At 57.5% G+C, this 20,752-nt stretch overlaps 6 protein-coding genes across 6 annotated transcripts; 1 reads left to right on the plus strand and 5 right to left on the minus strand.

Moving 5' to 3' along the window:
* Positions 1–837: 837 nt before the first annotated feature.
* DCS_01091 (uncharacterized protein) lies at positions 838–2,206 on the plus strand (the record flags this gene model as incomplete). The annotated part of the gene is made up of 2 exons (XM_040798426.1): positions 838–1,052; positions 1,138–2,206. The coding sequence occupies 2 exons, from the start codon at positions 838–840 to the stop codon at positions 2,204–2,206; spliced, it is 1,284 nt and encodes a 427-aa protein (XP_040659309.1).
* A 976-nt stretch (positions 2,207–3,182) lies between these two features.
* On the minus strand, positions 3,183–4,973 carry DCS_01092 (uncharacterized protein; the record flags this gene model as incomplete). Its single annotated transcript, XM_040798427.1, has 1 exon — positions 3,183–4,973. The coding sequence occupies one exon, from the start codon at positions 4,971–4,973 to the stop codon at positions 3,183–3,185; it is 1,791 nt and encodes a 596-aa protein (XP_040659310.1).
* A 908-nt stretch (positions 4,974–5,881) lies between these two features.
* DCS_01093 (Phosphatidylinositol Kinase) lies at positions 5,882–8,802 on the minus strand (the record flags this gene model as incomplete). Its single annotated transcript, XM_040798428.1, has 4 exons — positions 5,882–8,369; positions 8,440–8,541; positions 8,592–8,678; positions 8,744–8,802. 4 exons carry the CDS (start codon positions 8,800–8,802, stop codon positions 5,882–5,884), a joined length of 2,736 nt encoding a protein of 911 aa, XP_040659311.1.
* A 1,134-nt stretch (positions 8,803–9,936) lies between these two features.
* DCS_01094 (nuclear protein Qri2/Nse4) lies at positions 9,937–10,842 on the minus strand (the record flags this gene model as incomplete). Its single annotated transcript, XM_040798429.1, has 2 exons — positions 9,937–10,628; positions 10,710–10,842. 2 exons carry the CDS (start codon positions 10,840–10,842, stop codon positions 9,937–9,939), a joined length of 825 nt encoding a protein of 274 aa, XP_040659312.1.
* Positions 10,843–12,616: 1,774 nt separating this feature from the next.
* On the minus strand, positions 12,617–14,863 carry DCS_01095 (uncharacterized protein; the record flags this gene model as incomplete). Its single annotated transcript, XM_040798430.1, has 1 exon — positions 12,617–14,863. The coding sequence occupies one exon, from the start codon at positions 14,861–14,863 to the stop codon at positions 12,617–12,619; it is 2,247 nt and encodes a 748-aa protein (XP_040659313.1).
* Positions 14,864–15,441: 578 nt separating this feature from the next.
* Positions 15,442–17,209, minus strand: DCS_01096 (Nse4; the record flags this gene model as incomplete). Its single annotated transcript, XM_040798431.1, has 3 exons — positions 15,442–15,632; positions 15,700–17,024; positions 17,181–17,209. 3 exons carry the CDS (start codon positions 17,207–17,209, stop codon positions 15,442–15,444), a joined length of 1,545 nt encoding a protein of 514 aa, XP_040659314.1.
* Between the last annotated feature and the right edge of the window lie 3,543 nt (positions 17,210–20,752).

The raw sequence follows: 20,752 nt of genomic DNA on the forward strand, positions 1-20,752 counted from the left end.
ACGGTATTACTTTGTAAGCGAACGACGATCGGTAGTGCTTGTACTCCGGTACTTGCACTTACACTACTATCATCGAAGGTCGGTCTGTCCATGAATGTCCAGATGGATCTCGAGCGCATCAAACATTATAGCTGTGCGAGGACGGATAATGGTGGACGTACTTACTTACATGTAGGTGACAATACTGTACATGTACGGAGTATATACGGAGTACATCTAGGACTTCAGTATGTGTTGATTATTGGTATAATTACTTAAGTAGGTACGCTTGTAGTACCGTCCCGTACTGTACCAATAATACTTGCAAGTACGGAGTACGGAGTACTCCATTGGTCTTCTGTACCCATCATTGGGTACCTACCCTTGCAGTAATAAGTGCGCTGACTGTACGGAGTACTCCGTACGCAGTACAGATGGGCTGTAGGTCACAGGGCTCCCTCCACTATATGTACTGTACTGTACAGGTACTAAGTATTTACCTAGTACTCCGTACTTGCACTTGTAATTATCAGGCGCAAAGTCCTCAAGTACAGTTGGTGTACTCTGTACTCCGTACTCCGTACAGTAATTACATCTGCACCTACTGTACATGCAGTACTTGTACTTGTACTTGCACTGTAATGCAGGTACTACGCAAGTACATCGTACGTGTTACCCATATTATGCACAAGGCTGGATGGAGCTCGCAAAACCTCCTGCAACAAGCGTCAACGTCATCGACCGCCTCGCCCGCCTGCAGGCCGAGGACCCGGTTTCTTGTCAACCCAGACCCCGCCAGACAACCAGATTCATCCCCTCACAGCCGTGGAGGCCGGCACACGTCACCGCTACATGATCATGGCGGCTGCCCATCACCTTGGGCTACCGCTCCGGCTCATCTCGCCAAGCCTCACTAGGCCGTCGTCCATCGGCACCTCGACGAGATCACTCCAAGCCTGCTGCCTCCGTCGCCTACCCGTCTCGGCCGTCCGGCATAAGTCGGGTCCGTACGGCTACACCCAGGCCAAGGCCCTCGTGTACTCGAAGAATGGAGAACCCTGCGACGTCCTGAAGTAAGCACCTCGTTCAGACGCTTGCTACCCGGCGAGGATCCAATGCCGACCCCAACGGGATTGCCCGACCTGACCGCCGCCGCAGCCTTCACACTCACTCATTATCCCCATCGCTGCCGTCCTCCTCCGTCCTCGTTCGCTCCCTTGCCGCCCCCATCAACCCGGCCGACATCAACACGATACAGGGCACCTACGGCTCCCGACAACCCCTGACCTCCCTGCTCGGCACCCCGGAGCCGTCGGCGGTGCCCGGGAACGAGGGTGTGTTCGAGGTCCTCGCCGTCGGCGACCCTTCCTCGAGCCTCAAAAAGGGCGACTGGGTGATTCCTGCAGCCTCCCAGATCGGCACCTGGAGGACTCATGCCGTCTTCGCCGTCGACGACCTTCTCAAGGTCGACAAGGCAGGCTTGACCCCCACCCAGGTCGCCCTCGTCAGCGTCAACCCCTGCACCGCCTACCGCATCCTGCGATCGTACGGGCCGAGCGCCGGCATCAAGGCCGGTCTCGGCATGCGCCCTCTCGACCTTGGATCTGGCCAGTGGTTCATCCAAAACGGCGCAAACTCGGGTGTCGGCCGCGCCGCCATCCAGTTTGGAAAGCTCTGGGGTCTTCGGAGCATCAACGTCATCCGCGACAGGGATACGGCCGAGGAAACGGATGCTCTGAGGAGAGAGCTCCTCGAGCTCGGCGCCGATGTCGTCGTCACCGAGTCGCACTTTCTTTCTCGTGCTTGGAGGGACCAGCTCGACGAGATCACCCGACACGGCCGCGAGACCATCGGCCTCGGCCTCAACTGCGTCGGCGGCAAATCAGCCACCTCGCTCGCTCGTTCCCTCGCCGACGGGGCCACCCTCGTCTCCTACGGCGGCATGTCTAGACAGCCTCTCGTGCTTCCCCTGGGTCAGCTCATCTTTAAAGATATTCGATTCGTCGGTTTCTGGCTCTCCAGATGGAACCAGCAAGACGTCGTCGGACGCAAGCACATGGTGGCCGACATCCTGAACCTCACCCGGGACGCCAAGTTTCGCGACGTGCCCGTCGAGAACGTCAGGTGGGACTGGGATACCGAGGCGGCGACCCTGCGTGACGCCGTGCGCCGGGGCCTCGACGGATTCAGGAAAGGAAAGGGTGTCTTTGTATTTGGCGATACCTGAACCTTTTTGCTCCCTCTACCCTAACCTGCCCTTACCTATGGCCTCTGTAGAAGGGCCATTCCTGTTCGTGTGCCTTGTTCGTATCAATGATAAAAAACGGAAGCAACTGACTCGACATTAACCACTGACGGAGCCCAAAAATGGCAGTAAATTCAGACAATTACTTCTAACGATGCCGGTATCATCGCTATTATTCCCCCTGTTTTCCTGTGTCTTCTGGTGTCCGCATGGCCCAACGCGTGCGCAGAAATCACCAAAGTCGTCCACCTCGCCGGTCGCAAGCTTGAGAAAATGTCCACCGACGCATCGATATCAGAATCCTCACCTCTCCTACCTTCCGGGACTCGTCCGCTTCGAGGCCGGTGGTGCGAACTCAGTCCAGGTCCATACCGTTGGGTGGATCGCCGTCCGGAGACCTGTTACTCTCGCCACATGGTCCTGCTGGTTGCCAACTTGGTCCTCGCCGTTTGGGAAGCTCCAACGCCCTCCTTGTCTGAAGAATTGTTGCCCTTGCCACATAGAGAGCCGGCCAGCTCACCACTTGACACATCGTCGTCCCTGCCGCTGTTGTAGTGATCATCGTCCTCGGTGCACGGAGAATTATCAACTTCACCCTCTTGGGTGCCTGCGTCATCGTTGTCGTGTACCAGGCTGGCTGAAGGAGATGCCATCGTCACCGTTGTTCTCGTCATCATCATCAGGTGTGGGGCCGTTGCTATCGTCGGCTTGTGCCAGGCGGTCGTCCTGATCGGCTGGGGGGGGGGGGGGGGACAATCGCCATCGCCGTCCGGGGAGGAGCCATCATCACCGTTGTCGTGTGCCAGGTTGCCGGACTGATCGGCTGAAGGAGGCAATCGTTCTCGTCGCCATCATTCTTATCGTTGTCGTTCGGGTAGGAGCCGTCGTCATCATTCTCGTGTGTCAGACTGCCATCCTGATCGGTCGAGGAAGGCAATCGTCATCGTCATCGTCACCGTCATTCCGCTTCACTGTCGTTCTCATCATCACCGTCCCATGAGGAGCCATCATCACCGTTGTCGTGTGCCAGGTTGCCGGACTGATCGACTGAAGGAGAGTTACCATCGTCGTCGCCTGTATCTGCATCATGGTTGCTTTCGGAGGAGGACGAGGAGGACGAGATGGAATAGTACGTATCATCCCCTGATTCTGTCATCTCTTCGGAGTCGGGCTCGGCTTGCTCGTCACCCCGCAGCGCCCACAGCTGGAACTCGTCAACTTCCGACATCTCGGACGACATGTACCCCGACGACTCGTACCCTTCCTCCCACCGAGGCACGTCCTCCTCTTCATCTCGGCCATCGATACGCCTTGTACCGAGTGGCGCCCGATGCCGATCTCCATCCTCTGGGTGCCCCGACGACGCCTGCTTGCGCCCGTTTTCCATCATGGCACACCACGGGCCTTCCTCCTCCACCACCTCCTCCACTACCGCCTCTTCCTCCTCCGCCAACTCCCCGGCACTCTGATCGCCGCCGTCGTACGACCAGCGAACGGCAATAAGCTTTCCCTCCGCTCGCGCACCATCCTCAACGTGTTGTAGCTTTTTGATGACCCCGTTCAGAACCCTCACGCGCGGCACTGCGTTCCATTCGTCCTCTGCCTCCACGGAGCGCAAGGCGTCGTGGTGTCCGAACTCGGCGTCCTTGCCGTGCGTCGGGGAGCGGAACCAGCACCCAAGGAGACTCCCGTCAGGTCTTCGAACTATCCTCTCCAACAGCGATGCGCAGAGAAACTTGTTCGCCCTCTTGACAGCCGCCACTTCGTCGCGTTGGGGGTTGTCGGGCAACCGATCATCGACGACCGAGTCGCGCGCGAGGAAAATGGCCTTCCTGATGGCGCAGTCAAAATGGCTCATGTTCCTCCTCGACATGTACAGGTGGGCGTCACGGTACGCCCACTTCCGATCGTGGCAGTCTTGGAGCACGCGCATGATGCGCCTAAACGTCCATGGCGTCGTCGATGCCTTGCAGCACTCGGCATGCTCGGAAACCTTGAGGAGCAACCTGTTCCATCTCCGTGGGGGAGGTCGGTTCCGATCCATTCCGGGAATGTCGGCGCCCGTCTCAATCGCCTCCCTCCATGCCCTGTAGGTGACAATCTCTCGCCTGACCTCGGCGAGAATGGTGCTGACATGGCGGGTCAGAGGACTCCACGACGCATTCGCACGCCTCGGATTGTCGTAGTAGTCGGTCGTGTACCGGGCGTAAAGATTCTCAAACTCCAGCTTCCGCAGCTCCACAATGAACCGCCAGTAAGTCTCCTCTCGCCTCGCCTTGAGAATGGCGGCGCTCCACGCGCGTAGGCAATGCCCCCTGGTCCAGGAGGAGAGGTAGTAGCTATCATGATTCGCGTCTCTTCGAGCCGACTCCTCGAGGCGAGCAAAGTGGACGGTTTGCCAGTGCAAGATATCGAGCTCTCTGCAGACCGCAGGGGAACGAATCATGCCGCGGGGCGTGTCCCGGACGCACGCCACGACATCCGAGTTTGCCTCCCGAAACATGCTCCAGCCGGGCGAGTACTGGCAGGTACGCTGGACATGGAACGGAAATAGCCTCTTCAAGGCCTCATGCGACGCTCTGCGATCGTTTGCGTCGGGTTGGTTGGCTTGCATGATCATCGAAAGCGAGTACTGGTTCAGCTTGTAAAAGTCGTAGAGCGATATCCTGACCCGGGCCTGCAGGGGAACCTCCTCCACCTCGGTCGCGCAACAAGACGCGGCCGGCGGCAGGCCATCTTGCCGAGACATGGAATGGTGTACGTGGATATTGATGGGTAGAAGAGCAGGCTCGCGAGGATCCTGCTAGAGGAAGAGACAACGGGCTGAATGTTGGCGAGCGAAATGACGGATGCCAGGCAGGAGGAGGAATGAATACGGGCAAGACGAAGCAAGCGGGGAGACAAACGTGAAGGAAGACGAGGTTGGGGGACGGGCCCTATGCGTTTTTCAGTGTGGCAATGTCGCATGTGGTCAAGGAGCCGCCTATGCATCGAGGATGTGGCAGAAAGCATGTGTGAAGACTAAGCAAGGTGGGCGAATATCCACTGACGTTTGAAGTAGGCTCGGTAAATACCTATCGAAGGGACCATATGTAGAGAATAAGGTGTGCAAATCTTGCCGGTCGCAACGTAGTTCCAGCTTACGCCTGATCAAATGCGAAGTCTATGCGTGGTGTGGATTTGAGTTTCGACAGACGTCCAAGAAGCCGGCGGCCTAGGCCTGCCAAGGAGAGCGGAGCGCACATCATGACGAAGACGCTCACACCTTCGCATGCCCGAGTCGTAAATGGGGTTCCGCCGATCACCTGTGACGGGATGCCTACGTGGGAGTGAAATCAGACGAGGGAACCATTGGTTCGCCTGCTCCCGGCAAGTTCGTCAACGCCATGGTTTGCAAGAGCATGGGAGGGGCGGACGCCAGCGGTTGAAAAAGGTTTGCAGGGCGGTGCGCCTGATGTCATGTCATGCGACCGTCCGGACAAGATCTCTTTCTGTGCCCTCCAGGCAGGCTATCCATCGTCAGGCTTCGATCCACGTCCGCCGTGCGATGGCGCCACGCCAGCATCCCGGCGCGCAGCTATGCCCTCCAAGCAGGGCACCATGGGCAGGCAGGCATTGGCGAATCTTTGCCATGCGCTTGGCATCTCGGCCGTCCGTCTACGCCCTCAAGGCCTGTGCCCACTCGTGGAGCTTGTCGATGACGACGGGAGCAAAGGCAGTCAGGGTGCCCTCGATGACGTTTCCAAAGTAGACGATGGCCTCCTCCTCGCTCAGCTCGAGGTGAAACCTTTCCCGGACCTTTAGAACGGCCTTGTCTGGTTCGAGCCGGATGTCGGGTATGTTTGCGTGGACCATGAGGCTGAAAAGGTTGAGGAGCAGGTTCGACGACTTGCGCAAGGCCGTGTAGGACAGGAAGCAGTACTGCTTGAACTTTTGGTAGTGCTCCGAGCTGACGCCGCCCATGCACTCGACCATCTCCTTGGTCAGCTTCATGACGGGAGCAAAGGGCTTCGGGTCGCGGCCGAGGATGAAGCCAAAGTCGGCGTGGAAGAAGTGGCCGTCCGGGGCGAGGAGGAGGTTGTCGAGATGGCGGTCGCCGACGCCGAGGATGTAGGTGATGACGCAGTAGCCGGCGCAGGATCGGACGTAGGTGTCGATGGTTTCCTGGCGAACGCCGAGCGGCTGCCTGTCGTCGGGGTTGTGGTGCCTGAGGTAGGCCAGGGCCGGGTTGGCCTTGAACTTGCCGACGATGCTCGACAGGCTCTGCGACTGGACGAACTGGGAGGCGCCGGCGGTGGTGCTCGTGGCGAGAATCTTGTAGGGCGACAGCTTGAGGTCGAGGTTTTCCTTCTGCAGCAGCTGGTCCATGAGGGTGATGATCTGGATGACGAGCTGGTCCTGGCGCAAGTCGTCGCCGAGCTTGAAGATGATGGGGTACGAGCTCCCCGTCGTCGTCTTGAAGGTGCACTTGATGGGGTTCAGCGACGACTTGAAGACCGTCACCTGGTCGGGCACGATGCCCGTGATCTTGACCGAGGGGTCGAGGGGCATCGGCAGCGGCGGGTCGATGGCGAGAAGCTCGTTCTTCGGGTCGGCGAGGAAGCTCTTGACGCGCTCGGCCTTTTTGGCGATGGATTCGCTCGACACCTTGACCTCGCCGGCGATGCGGGAGAGGATGGCGACGAGCTCGGCCTGGCGGAGCAGGGCATTCCTGTCGTCGGTACCGCCCGGCTGCTTGACGAGCTCTGTCATGAACTCGTAGGCGACCTTGCGGTAGATGTTCCTGTTGTCCTGGCCCTGCTCGGGGCTGTGGTCGTCGCACTCGACCATGAGGTACCAGTAGAAGTAGTTGCCGAGCATGAAGTTGGCGGCGGCGCGCTGGATGAGGAATCTGGCGAGCGACGAGTCCTGGGCGCCGGCGGCGGCGGAGATGTGCTCGTACTTGAGGGCCTGGACGAGCTGCAGGAGATAGAGCAGCAGCTCCTGGTCGTCGGACTTGCGCAGGCGATCGACGGCGTAGGAGCGCACGGCCGGGTTGTCGAACGAGGGTCCGAGAAGCTCCAGGGCGTCGTCGACGTCGATGGCGGTCCAGCGGCCGAGGACCTGGATGGCCTGCTTCGATTCGCCCTGGTCGGCCCAGTTGACCGACTTGACAAACTTGGTCAGGGCTCTCTTGTCGCGCGTCAGGTGGTACCTGAACTTCCAGACGAGGTCGGCCTCCTCGGGGGACAAGAGATGGGTGGGCGGGTACGACATGATCAAGTTGAGCTCGTCGCGCACCTTAGCGTTGGGCTTCAGATCTTTGTCGAGGATGCCGTGCCGGTGGGAGCTTCGGAAGAGCCGCCTGTGCTTGGCCTCGGCCGGGTTGTCCCTCTGGCCCACTTCGGGGTCGTAGACCTTGATGAGGCGTGGGCTGAAGCCGTCGGAGCTCTCGCCGAGGGCGTTGATGCCCGGGCCGAAGTGGACCTGGGGCTGCTGGGCGAGGGCGCCTTGGGAGGCCGACAGGGGTTGCAGGGACGATATCGGCGGCGGGTCGTATTCGTGGTCGGCGAAGACGACGGGAAAGTCGAAGCGCGGCAGCTCCACGTTGAGGAGGAAGACGGAGGTGCCGGTGCGGCCGTGGTGGGCAACGTCGTCGTCGTCGGCGGCGGCGGCGTCGGGGTCGTTGGGGTCGTCGGCGGCGACGGCGCGTTGGCGTTGGAGCATCTTCATGGACGACTTGGCGGCCTGCAGCCCCCGCTTCTCGAAGCTGCGGAAGACCATCTGGTCGAGCCAGTCGACGCGGGGGATCTCGCCCATCTCATGCTTCTTGAACAGCTTCTCCATGCGGTCGAGCTCGTCGGCATCCTTGTCCAGGAGCTGGCCGTTCTCCGCCGTCGCCTTTTTCTTGGCCGCCACGATGGCCGGGGTTTTGGGGTTGTCGGTGCCGTCGGCGCGCTTGTGCCTGTGGACGAGACACTTTTGGTGTCCCTTTTGGACCTGGTTGTCGGCGTCGAACATGGGCAGGGTGGTGCCTCCGAAGGGAATGGCGTTGTCGACGGCATTCTTCCCCCCGAGGGGCGACAGATCCCACATGGTGATGGCGAGCTGGGCGTTGAGGGGTAGCTGCTTGTAGGTGATGGGCAGCTCCAGCCATTCGTTCCACCTGTCGGCGCGGCATCAGGTCAGCACGGGGTCGTCCGCCACGAGCCGGGGCCGGATGGCGGGCGTCACACCTCCTCTCTGTGCGGAATGGCCGGTACGCCGTCTGGACGGGCACGGTGAGGGGCTTGGAGCCGGCCCAGACCTGCACCGTGACGAAGAGGTCCGAGTGTGGGCTACGGCTGGTCAGCCAACGGTCGATCTCGGGGTGGCAAGGCGTGGCTACCTCGTGTTGGAGCCGATATGGCGGAGGTCGGGCCGTTCGAGAAGGGTGGAAAAGTTGACGGGTGGTTCGTCTCCTTCGAGATTTATGCTGTCGTGAGGTCAGGACAGGCGCGGGCAGCGGAGAGGGGGGGCGCGGGTGGGAGAGAAACGCACATGCGAACACTGACGGCATGGTCGACGTCCTTGGAGCCGGCAAAGGAGAAGGGGTCCATGCTGGCGAAGTTGCTGATGGCACCAGCTACGGGTTCATATCATGCTAGCGATACATGGGTATGGAGGGAGTACGGAGCGAGAGGGAAGCGAGAGAGGCTCGATTTGCGGGAGAGGTTGAGGTGAGGTTTGGAAGGGGACGTGGAAGGCGCGAGCACCAGCATATTCTACCTCCCTTGGTAGGCAGGCAGGCAAGCACAGGTTCGATGTATCGGCGGTTGTACTGCGAGGCGCCGCAAGGCAAGGTACAAGGCTGTCTGCTCGAGGTACTTGCTGTACTGATCGTTGGTGGTGACGTTTGGCGGGGAGGGATCACAGCGCCCCCACTACAACTTGTCGTACTGTACAGTCACTAGACAAAAATAAGGATTCAATTTTGGTAGCGCTACTGCTACAAAGTGAATCGACACTTTTGCCACCCCACTTTTTGTACATGTACAGTACTGTAGTTGTAAGTGTACTTACGTACCAGCAATACTTATCGCTACCTGCACTTTGTACTCCGTACAAGCCATGGTATTATTACTACTAACTAGTACCTTAGTACTCCGTAGGTACCTACTGTATTACTTACTTCGTACTTAAATACTTGTAGTAATTACTTTACATTAGTCGTAGGCAACTGAGCTCTCGCTGCACTGCCGCCTTGTCAACCACCAACCGGCGCAGTACAGCGATGAAGCATGCGAGTATAGAGTACCTCTAGGTACCAAGGTGCAGCATGCTTGAGTACTGTACTTCAAGCAGATACCCGGGTACCTGAAGTACTCAAGTAGGTGGGTACCTAGATGCGTCCGTACATGGACTTTTGTTGGAAGCTTGGCAAATGCTGGACTGGACACTTTCTTCATATCTATTCCACCCTCCCTTTCGCTTTACATTAAATACTATTACAGAGTGTTCGGTACTCCATACAGCCTAGACCACCATGCACCGTGGCCACGGGCATGGCCATGACCCAACCGTTGACCTGATGGCCCGTCGTCGCCTCGACGCGAAATAAACACCCTCCCACGCCTGGTATCTCCGATGAGGAAAAGAAAGCTCACGATGCAAAAGGATGCGGAAAAGACATAAAGGCAAACCATGACGGACATTCGTCATACTTTTTCGCTGGCCAGCGGCACGATGGGCCATCATCGCTTCCCCGTGAGGTGCCAGCTGAAGACCTTCTCAAAGACTTGCTTGCCGTCGCCCTCGATGACGTCGCCGTGGCAGGGGATGAGGGTGGTAAAGTTCCAGGCGGCGATGCGCTTGACGCTCTCGGTGACGCTCGCCTTGTCCTTGGCGGCGAGGTACCAGTTGAAGCGCTTCATCCAGGTGGCGTCGCCCGAGGTGGTCTGCAGCTTGTTGAACAGCTTGTCGGTGACGCCGGTGCCTCGACGGTCGGTCGCCGGCACCTTGCTGTACTGCTCGACGGCCGGCAGGTTGAACATGAGGTCGGCCTCGATGAGGACGCCGTCGGGCTTGTAGCAGAAGACGAGCTCCCGGCTGCTGTGGCCGTCGAGGTACTCGTACTCGAAGTCGGCGTCAAAGTCGGTGCCGATGCGCACCGCCGCCTTGTTCGCCTTGGTGAAGACGGTGTCAAACTGCTCGTCGCCGATCTTGGGGTCGGCCTGCTGCTTGCTGCGCTTCTCCTGGAGACCCTCGGGCCCGACGATCTTGGCGTTCGGGTACGCCTTGGCCCATTCGGAGAGGAAGATGTGGTGTTCGATGTCGAGGGCGACGATGTAGCCCACGTTTCCGCCCATCTCCGTCACCTTGGCCTTTGTGTCGGGCGTGAGGGCGACGGGGGAGAAGACGGCGAGGGCACCGGACGAGAGCTTCACTGCGCGTCGGAGTCATGGTCAGCGTTGGTTGCCCGACGCCCGAGGCGTGCGCGACAGGTGGGCTCGAGGGCATCACATACCGAGCGTGCCGCGGCCGCCGACCCTGATCCTGCCGAAGCGCAGGAAGGGTACCGAAAACGTGGCCACGTTGGGCGTGACGTTTCGGATCACCATGACGGTGTCGGGGTCCGACGGGATGAGCTGTGCCGACATGACTGCTTTTGTGGTATTCCTGGTTGCCTTTGTTCCTACCGCTGTCGCTGCTGCCGATGCGATGAAGATGGTCGCGACAATTGCTGTGCTGCTCGAGGTGAATAATCGTCGACTTGGTCTGGACTGCGGGTAATTGGATGAGAATCGACTTTGCTGGGGGTTGATCAAGGCTTTTATACGATGGTTGGTGCTGCTGCAAGCGTCGGCACTGCAAGCAGCCACGACAGGAACGGGAAAAGCCGATCGCGTCAGAAAATGGAACGACGCCAGACGCTTGGCACAAAGACGCTTCACGAGTGGTAAGCCGCTCATGGCATGACAAATGGCTATCAAAATCTGACAGGTGTGCGGAGTCAAGATAGCAGAGACGGTTCGGACGAAGCCGCGGGTCAAAGGGGGAGCAGTGACGAAAATGTCCGTACCATCGCAGCGATGGGTCGATTGCTAAGCTTGTGAAGTCATTCATGACGTCAGCAATACGGTCAGCGAGAAATGGGCAAATCGAAATGGACACGTCAAAGGGGAGGGAGGGGGGAATGGCGGGATGGGGGGGGGGGGTTCAAGAACGGTCAAGGGGTGGCACCCTGCCCTGGCATTCTGGGTGGGCCTTGCGCCGCACCGAGGCAACGACGGGTCCGGGGGCAGCCTTCCGGGCCGTATGCGGTCATGACAGGAACGAGCCCCTTGCTCAACCTCCATATGGATTGCAAGTGCACACTTACAACTATTACTTGCTTGTGCACCTAATTGTCATCCGAAAAATACAATAGTATTCCCAATTATTTCCTGTCAGAGACGAAATATATTCATGTCAACGATACGTCATGTTACGTCTTTGAGAATTATTAGTCCAAATACACTGGAAACATACTTTCAGTTTGTCATCCCTCGGCCTCTCGTAGTAATACGCATCCATCCTTCTTTGTCCGCCCCCAGGCCAATCGACGGTGGCCGACAGGCTCTGAATTGATTGCTCCCACTATTACTCGCCAGTCGAGTTTCGCAGCAAAGGCAGCGGATGGTGCAGAGTACCTGCAAGTAGTTGTACTTACATGTAAGTACCGTTGGGTGCTTTGTCCCCAAGTCGGATCGCAAGCATTATTAGTAGGCCCATCACGTGCCATCCTCACCGTCAGCCGCATCAGCAGGGGCCACCAGGCTGGCATAAACGTGTGGTGCAGGTTTTTGGAGAGGTTTTCTGTAGCATCAATCACTCTCGCAACGCAGACATCATCTCGCTTTCCCAAAACAACGCAGGTATAACAGCATCTGGACATGTAATCACCTTTCCTTCAGACGTCATCTCGCTTTCCCAAAACAACCCAGGGAAAACAGCATCTTGTCATGGAATCACCCTTTCTTCAGATATCATATCGCTTTCCTTAAACAACCCAGGGAAAACAGCATCTTGTTGTGGAATCACCCTTCCTTCAGACGTCATCTCGCTTTCCTTAACCAACGCAGGGAAAACAGCATCTTGTCATGGAATCACCCTTCCTTCAGACGTCATCTCGCTTTCCTTAACCAACGCAGGGAAAACAGCATCTTGTCATATCATCACCCTTCCTTCAGACGTCATCTCTCTTTCCCAAAACAACGCAAGGAAAACAGCATCTTGTCATGGAATTACCCTTCCTTCAGACGTCATCTCTCTTTCCCACAACAACGCAGGGAAAAAATCATCTTGTCATGGAATCACCCTCCCTTCAGACGTCATCTCTCTTTCCCAAAACAACGCAGGAAAACAGCATCTTGTCATGGAATCACCCTCCCTTCAGTGCGCAGACATGTCCCGGCACACGGTTCCAACCCCATCCGTCCCGTTCCATCTTCTTTGCAGCCTCACCCAGAGCCTCGGCGCCCACCACTCGGCACTTTGAATCAAGACGATGAGGACAAGCCTCCCACAGTCCCAACCAAGTAATGGGTCCACCCCCGTGGTCGCCCGCCAGGCCGTCGCCTCCTCGCGCACCTGCTTGACGAGGTACGAGCGCGTGAAGCCGTTGGCGCCCAGCCAGAGCCGTCGCTCGGCCTGGCACGCGAGCCACGTCTGCGCCGACAGCAGCACGAAACCCTGACGCAGCAAGTGAAAGACGTCGGTCATGGACATGTCATGGGCCGCGACCGCCTGCGGCTGCCACGCGGACCAGTCGACGCCGTCGGCAATGGGCCGGCCTAGGAGGTGCTCGCGGTGCTTGTAGATCAAGCCCTTGATGCTCTGCAGCAGCCACTGGCGGAGAAAGACGAGCAAGGAGAAGAGATGGATCCACGAACGGCCAATTTCCCCGACGAGCGAGGCGGATTGCGGCACCGAGTTGTTCCCAGGAGACGTCAGCTCCGCAGCCGCCGTTCCGCCTTCGACCCGCGCAGAGTCTGTCGCGAACGAGACCTTTTTCAATCTTCCGCTCGGTAGGGGCGCAAGGCCTGCCGCGTTGGACGCTCGGCACATGGCCTGCCGCGCGAGGGTACTCGCCGGACTTGTCGGCAGGCCGACCCATGGGTCTGGGCTGTCCATCATGTCCCACAGCTCGTCTTGAAGCGAGTTCATGGCCCGATAGCTCAGCGCCGAGCTCGTTCGTCCGACCGAGCTGTCTTTCTGCGCCCTCGACGCACGATGCTCTCGCTCGAGGTCGTCATGGCGCTGCATCCACTCATCCCTTTCCCGGCACATCATGTCAAGCTGCATTCTCAGCTCTTCCAGCTTCTCGCCCTCTGCCTCGACGGCCGCCCTGCTCTCGTCCAACCTCGTGGCTTTTGCGTCATGGTTCGCCCTCCCTCCCGTCATCACTGCGGGCAACGTGGGTGACGCTGTGCCGCTTGTCGGCACGGCCAAGTCGGCCTGCAGGGATCTCGTCCGAGGGCCGGCGTCGCAACTCTCCGGTGGGCTGGCCGCGACCCGTCCGTTCTCGTCAAAGGAGATGCAGGTTGTTGATGATCTTGCCTCCCAGAGGGGGGGGTCACGTTGCATGCGTCCGACTTGGATTGCAGCCGGCAATGTATTTTCCGGTACAGCTCCCTCCATGTCTGCCATGTCGGCGATATCCAAACCGTCCTCGGGCACGGCCTTGACCGTCTCCATGTTTTCTCTGTGGCTCTCGGGCTGCCCATCCTGGACGATGGCGTCGGCGCTTTTCGCCGCATGTTGATGGTAGCGAAGGTCTCTCACCTCACCCCTCAGCATCTGGTTCTCGTTGGTGAGCGTGCGGTTCCTTTGCAGGAGGTCGATGATCATCTCCTGGTCCTTTCCCTCCTCCGCCCCAGCTTGCGACGCCTTTCCTCCAATCCGTTTGTTGTCGTCGACCATTGCTGCTAGCACGACGGTCCTCCGGGCCTCGACGCAATACTCCTCTGACGCGTCGAGCACCGTCTTGGCCATGGAAAGGAGTGGTCGGAGCTTTTGAAATCCAGCCGCCCCTTTTTCGCACTCTGGACGGGAACAGGCGGCTCCGTCCATTTGACTTGCCGACAACGGTTCGTGGACAAAATCATGGCATCTCGAGATGTGGCCTTGAACCTTCCGCGTCGCCGTGATCAAGTCGTCAAGCTCGTCCCTTCCGACACCCGACCGGAACGCGGCCGCTTTCAACACCTCACATATTCGGGTACAATCCGCTTGCTCGTCTTTGAGCCTTTCATAATCGAGCAGCCCCGGTCGACTGTCCAACAGTTGCTTCCCGCTTTCCGTGAACAGCGGCGATGTCAAAGGTTGCCCCATGTTTTCCATTGAAGCTTGACGAGCGATGGTGTTTTCGTGTCCTTTTCTCCCTCTCCGCCGAGTCGGTGGTTGTCTTCTGGGCCTCCTCGAACGAATCGGTTGGGAGTGCGGGGGCACGTCAACCGCCCCGGTGAAGGAGAAAACACGGGTTTCCGTCTGAGGCTCCTGGCCATCATCGACAAGGGGTCTGCTCATGGCCGTCGCTTCGAGCGCATCTTCATGGCTGGTCCTTTCTATCAGATAGATGGAGGAGCTGTCGCCCTCAAACCTGGTCGGTTGCCCGTCAGGGTTTTCGAGTTCAGGCATGTCGGTATTTCTGGTCGCTGCTGTAATATGTCTCGATTGACAAAATCACAACCTGAAAATCAATCTCTCTTTTTTTTTTTGCATCAGCTTGGCAAGAACGTTGGTTTGATGCGATGCCAGCGTGAAGAATGTTAGACGTCCAACTTGGCCACTCCCCGCATGAATGTAGGCAGCCTGCCATTTGTAGAAACGCTGACGGCGTCAAGTTTGATGCCGATTATTTTAGGACACAGAGGAACGAAAGGAATGCTTGTTTCATCTCGATGCAGCTCTTTGAGCCTCGATAATTTCTCGCCAACTTCCTTTCATCCCGGATGGCGGTCAAGTCGCCCATTCGTCGAACCGCAGCGCGGTGCGTGCCGCCCTCTGGCATGGGGAATCCTGCCCACAATGGACGAGTGTGAACAGGGTTTCTACCGTCCATGCCGAACAAAGAAAGCGGCGCGGTTCCAATTCTCATCTTTCTATTTTTCAGCAGATTGTACCATCCTCCATGGCACAGGTCATCAATCAATGCAGGCTGTCAAAGAAATACAAGGCACGAGAAACAGGTGGATGCGGCGGCAACGTTGACCCCGTCAACTGTACCAGCCCCGTGCTCCCGGGCCAGCCGCGGCCAGCTCTCTTCTGTGCTCGATCATGGGCTCTTTCAGGTCAAACACTTGTATGATTTCTCGCCATGTCTTCATGTCCATGGATAGAATGGCCTGGTGCTTGGCACCGCCGTGGCGAATGGCGCCATCGTCGTCGGCTTCACGGTCAACCGGTGCTTTGAGAGTCAAGGTCAGCGGGTGTGCAATGAAGGGAGGTAAAGGGCAGGGAAGGGGGCATCTCACCGAGGGCGGGTAGACCAAATTCGTCAAAGTCAATCTCGACCCTCCCGTCTCGGATGAGAAAGCTGACGTAAAACATGTTCTCGACCGTCTGGGCAAAGGACTTGGGGTTGACGACGAAGCGCATGAGATCCAGGCCGCCGGTGCTGCGCAGTCCATGCCGATGCATCATCTCCGTCTTCTCCTCGTCGTCCATGTCATCTTGGATGAGCTCGGCGACGGTCTCTTGCGTTCGCTCCTGGATGAGGTGCAGTTGCTGCAGGATCTTGCCGCAGATGGCCGTCAAGTCGTTCTCCTTCTTGGCGAGATCGTCGACGTTCAAGACCTCGGGTCGGGTCTCGGTCAGGTTGTTCGGACGGAAGGGGGCGCTTCTCTTGGTCACCTTGCGCGCCTTCTTCTCCACCGACAGCGGTCCGAGGAGGAAGCCGGGCAGGGCGGGCCGTCGTATGTGCGGCAGGCCGGCGAAGCGTCCGAGGTGTGGCCAGTTCATGGCGTCGCCCTCGTCGCCGATGTCGTCGTCGTCGTCGCCGCCGCCGCCCCTCCTTCGCACGCTCCTCCGCCGTTGCCTCTGGGTGCTCGAGAGTTCGGGGGCTTCGTCGTCGAGGATGCCGCCGCCGTTGCGCATGTAGGTGATGCATTTGGACACAAACTCGTCGACGTCGAGCCCTTGCGACAGGCTTCCCTGGGTGAGGCGCAAGGTTTTGCGGTAGGAGAGATCGGTGGTGCTGACGAGCAGGCGGGAATCGATGGTTGCTTCCGTCGTCTGCCTGAGCTTCTTGGACAGCTGTTCGGCCTTCAAGATGGTTTCGTGCAGGCCGTGGGAACCCTTGCTCATGTACTCCTCGCCATTCTCCGTGATGTCTCGCAGGAGGTCTCTGTAGCCCCTCTGCACCGTCCGGCGCTCTTCAACCGGCTGATCGGGATCGTAGACGTCCTCGGCGGCGTCGCCGTCCTCATCGCTGGCGCCTTCCGGCTCCGCCGTTCTGCGTCGTCGAGCACTCTGACCTGATGATTCCTCTGCTCGCTTCCGTTTGGCTCCTTCGAAACGATGTCGAGAGGAGGGGGTCGAGCCGGGTGGTGATTGGGACGGCGCCGTTGTTTGGTCAACCTCGTCCTCGGACGAGGGGGTGACGCGTGAAGGCATCGCGCACTCCGCGACGGAGACAACGACGTGTCGGATACAGACAAAGGTCGGTGTGGCGGATAGGCGTATGTAGGTAGGCACCCACCAGCGAGCAATGTTTTTGTCGAGTATCCCGCAGCTCTCGGGGTCGTGGACGTGGATGTCGCCGCCTGGGCAAAGTTCGCCTGGCCGCCAATGACCGCGTCTGGCACAAGTAAGTATAGCGCTGGTTGACGCGTGACGAATCAATTTAGACACCTACAGTACTTACTTAATACGGAATACAGACTGCTCAGGCGTACAGTACAAGTACGTTCAGAATTACGGATACTCCGAACAGTATGTGTTTGGGTACTCATACATGTAACCCCACGCTTGCCCACCCAACATGTAGGTATATGTACATTGACAGAAACTAGTGCAGGTATAGTTAGCTGTACAGTAAGTACTGTACGGAGTACGGAGCACGTGCTTGACCATTATTGCCTGTAATGGCAAGTACAACTACAGTACTACTCGTGCCGAACAGGTACTTCTTGCGGAGTACTGCAGGCGTTGTAGAAACCCCGCAGACTGTGCGTGTTGTGCGAACGATGGGCCAAGGGCATATTGCTCGGTGGCAAATCCTACATCTCCGTTTATTGATTCCCTTTGCTTCGCAGCGGCGGAACTCACACCCAAAGCAATCCATGCGGACATGTCCCGGGGCGCCGCAACATGGCTCGCCAATACCCTCGGCAGGCGGCAGCATAGCAGAGCCAAACATCCATCCACTCGCCATCGACTCGTCGCACGCTAGACCTGAGGGGGCCACCAACTGTACTTGCTTGTACGGTGGGCCACTTCTGCGTCACGTCGGTTTCTGCCGTCTCAACATGACAAGCAGAGGGAGTCAAGTACGTAGATGGGTACCGTTTCATAGACACTAGTGTGTGTATTGTATTCTCATTCGCATTCCAGTCTCGTCCATCAGCGACAGCCTGAAGAATTGCCTCGGGCCTGGGCCGGTGTTTGATGGGTAGGAAGTCCCCACGCTCCGTCAGGCGTCGGTGCTTTGGGAAGAAAAGACAGCTGCTACTGATACAAGTAGGTAACAAATATGTGATGCTCCGAAATGTCACACTGGCAAGGGAGGGAGCCTACCGCTGACATTGACACCACCTGGCTACTGGGTACTCTCAGAATGGCTACTGGGTACTCTCCTGAATGGATTCGCTTTTCTCCCCGTCTCAATACCTGTGCACTTGTACTCTGTAATTCCATGGCCAATCCATTTCGGCGCTCCATTATTGTGTGAGGCGGCCACTCGGCGGCCATGGCTTGCATTCATGTCGGTCAGTGTAGCTACCTACTACCTAGTACCAGGTACTGTACTCGGTGCGGTATTACACCTACAACTAATACTCCGTACGGTACGGAGTACAACTACAACTACTCCGTACATGTTGTACCTACAAGTACAGAATACTTACTGTATTACCCCGACACCCACTCGAGTGTGCCGCTCGCTAGGCCTTGTGCAGGAGCGGTTGGCGAGCACCCGGGCAGGGTTTGTACTTGAACGAAAACCCACCAAGGGTGCCGTAGGTGTACTGTAAATCTACGGTACCGTTGGTGGGAATACTTAAGTTGGTGTACAGTGCTGCAAGTAAGGTGTATTTGCAGTAGGAGTAATTACTCCGTACACCCACACTTACTTAAAGCACAAGTAGGTGTACAAGTAGAGTACGGGGCATCTAGTTGTCTTGTTACACGCAGGCACACGAGTGCACGCATTTACAGTGGAAACAGCACGCGCGTGGGCAAGCAATCACCCTCCGTCCTGCCGTGGCAGCAACGGGTAGCCGGCGCTAGCGAATGCCATCTGTCAAGTCGCTGCGCCCGAGCGTCGCCGATGTGGTCTCAGGCCGCACCCCTGAGGCGAGGAGAGATGACTGCTACAGCCGTGAGGGGGACTAGCCGCGAGCGCAAAAGTCACGTCGGTGAGCAGACATGGCCCCTGACGACGGGTGATTGGCCGGGGAAACATTCCCCAGGGTCGATGCGAGGTAGGGCTGGGTCGAGATCCCTTCCCGGCTTGACGGTGTCGGACGGTCACTGTTCTGCGACATGGCGTCTCCACTAGCTCGTCTTTTTTTTTCTACGTTGCTCGTGTTCGTACGCCTACAGTACTTGCACGTGCCGTTGTGTGAGAATGGGCGTGCTTACTGTACAGTAATTACTCCGTCGGGCGTACATGTGCAAGAATTACTTGCAAGAACTCCGTACTCTGTGCTGACGCCAGGTTCGCTTGGGTGTCTTGATGGATCTGTACCGCAACACCAGCACACCTCAATTACAGCGTCATGCAATTACTTATGAGTGTGCGGTCGCATGCGGTGAAATGCGATATGGGCAAGGTCGCTTCGGCCACGGGTCGACAAAGCGCGCACAGCAGCCTGTTTCGTGCGGACGCATGTTATGCAGATCAACGTAGGGGGACATCTACCCTTGGCACAATTACTATAAGTACTCGCGTAAATACGGAGAATCCGTACATGCTGGCGGCATCATGGCTCCAGATGGCGTTGCTTCAAGGGCGGCCGGCACCTTGGGTGGTTGAGCCTGCAGGCAAAAAGGCTAGCGGGCACGAAGTGCACCTACTGTACATCCACGAGCACTCCGCACATGTACTTGTGCTTGTATATGTGGTGCCAGTTTCCAACCCTGCCGGAAGCAAAAATCATCTACTGTAGTAAGTATTTGAGTATTCCTTGGTGTCAGCATGTAGCGTACTTAAAAGTGTGTAGGGGGAACGGAGTACGGAGCACGCACACGTACACTAGTTGTACATTATTATACTGCATCTACATTGGGGTGGCAAAAATGCCGATTCAATTTGTAGGAGTGGAGCTACCAAAACTGAAGCGTCACTTTTGTCCAGTGACTGGACCAGTGGGAGTGAGGACAATGGCAATACTTGCTGCATTTGTGCTCCGTACAGTAAGTACAGGTACTTGGGCATGTAAGTACATGCACTCCGTACTCCGTACTTACTTGCTTGACAAATACCGCTCGTGCTCCGTAATTACCGCTAGGATCAATCCGATTGTTCTGTACCTGCTTCAGTACCTACCAAGTACTGTAGGCTCATGGCTACAGGGTATCGCATAACGACGCCAAAGAATGGCGAGTCTAGCTAGACTTTTGCCCAGCAAATGATTCATGCATGGCCAGTGAGGGGATGAGGGCAAGGAACAGAGTGCAAAAGTCATTGATGGCTCACTCTCGCCGCCATGGTTCATGTCGCCGCGAAGGCGCCTCGAGTTTACATGTAGATCAGAAACCTAGCACAGGTGCTCCGTACCCCGTACTAGTACTGCAGGTTTTGTAGCGCCGTCATGAACGTGTGCTCGCTGCGCTGTCCGTCCGTGACAGGACGGTGAACGAACGATTTAGGGGACGATGGATGAACGAACGCATTGGTAGCCGACTGCCTAGTGCTAGCACGAGCAGTAGCGTCTGATGCGCCTTTCAATTGCCCTCGGCGCCAAGCTAAGCGTGAGTGGTCGTGCAAATACGAGTAGTTATTCGGAGTAGCACTGCAGGTGTGCGAGAGTACGAGTCGAGGTTGGCAGATTTTTGCTTCCGAGTTCCACCTCTTCCCACCGTGATGGTGCCACTCTGCCTCACTCTTGAATCATGAATCAAACGCGCGGGCAAAAAACGAGGAGAAAGGGGGTCTCGTCCTTGGTATATACATGAACGCACACCCAAGTATTGCTCATGAAGATGAAGTGTGCATGTGGTACGGAGTAACAGTACGAAGCCGATTATTCTTTTGCACGCACTTGACGGTAGGCGTACGGGGACGCCGTGCAGCGTACTCCTATACGAAATACTGCGCATTGCAAGTACTCCGTGCAATAGGCGAGCATGTAAGGAATTTCCGCG

Source organism: Drechmeria coniospora, chromosome 01 (genome assembly GCF_001625195.1).
Source record: "Drechmeria coniospora strain ARSEF 6962 chromosome 01, whole genome shotgun sequence".
NCBI lineage: Eukaryota > Fungi > Ascomycota > Sordariomycetes > Hypocreales > Ophiocordycipitaceae > Drechmeria > Drechmeria coniospora.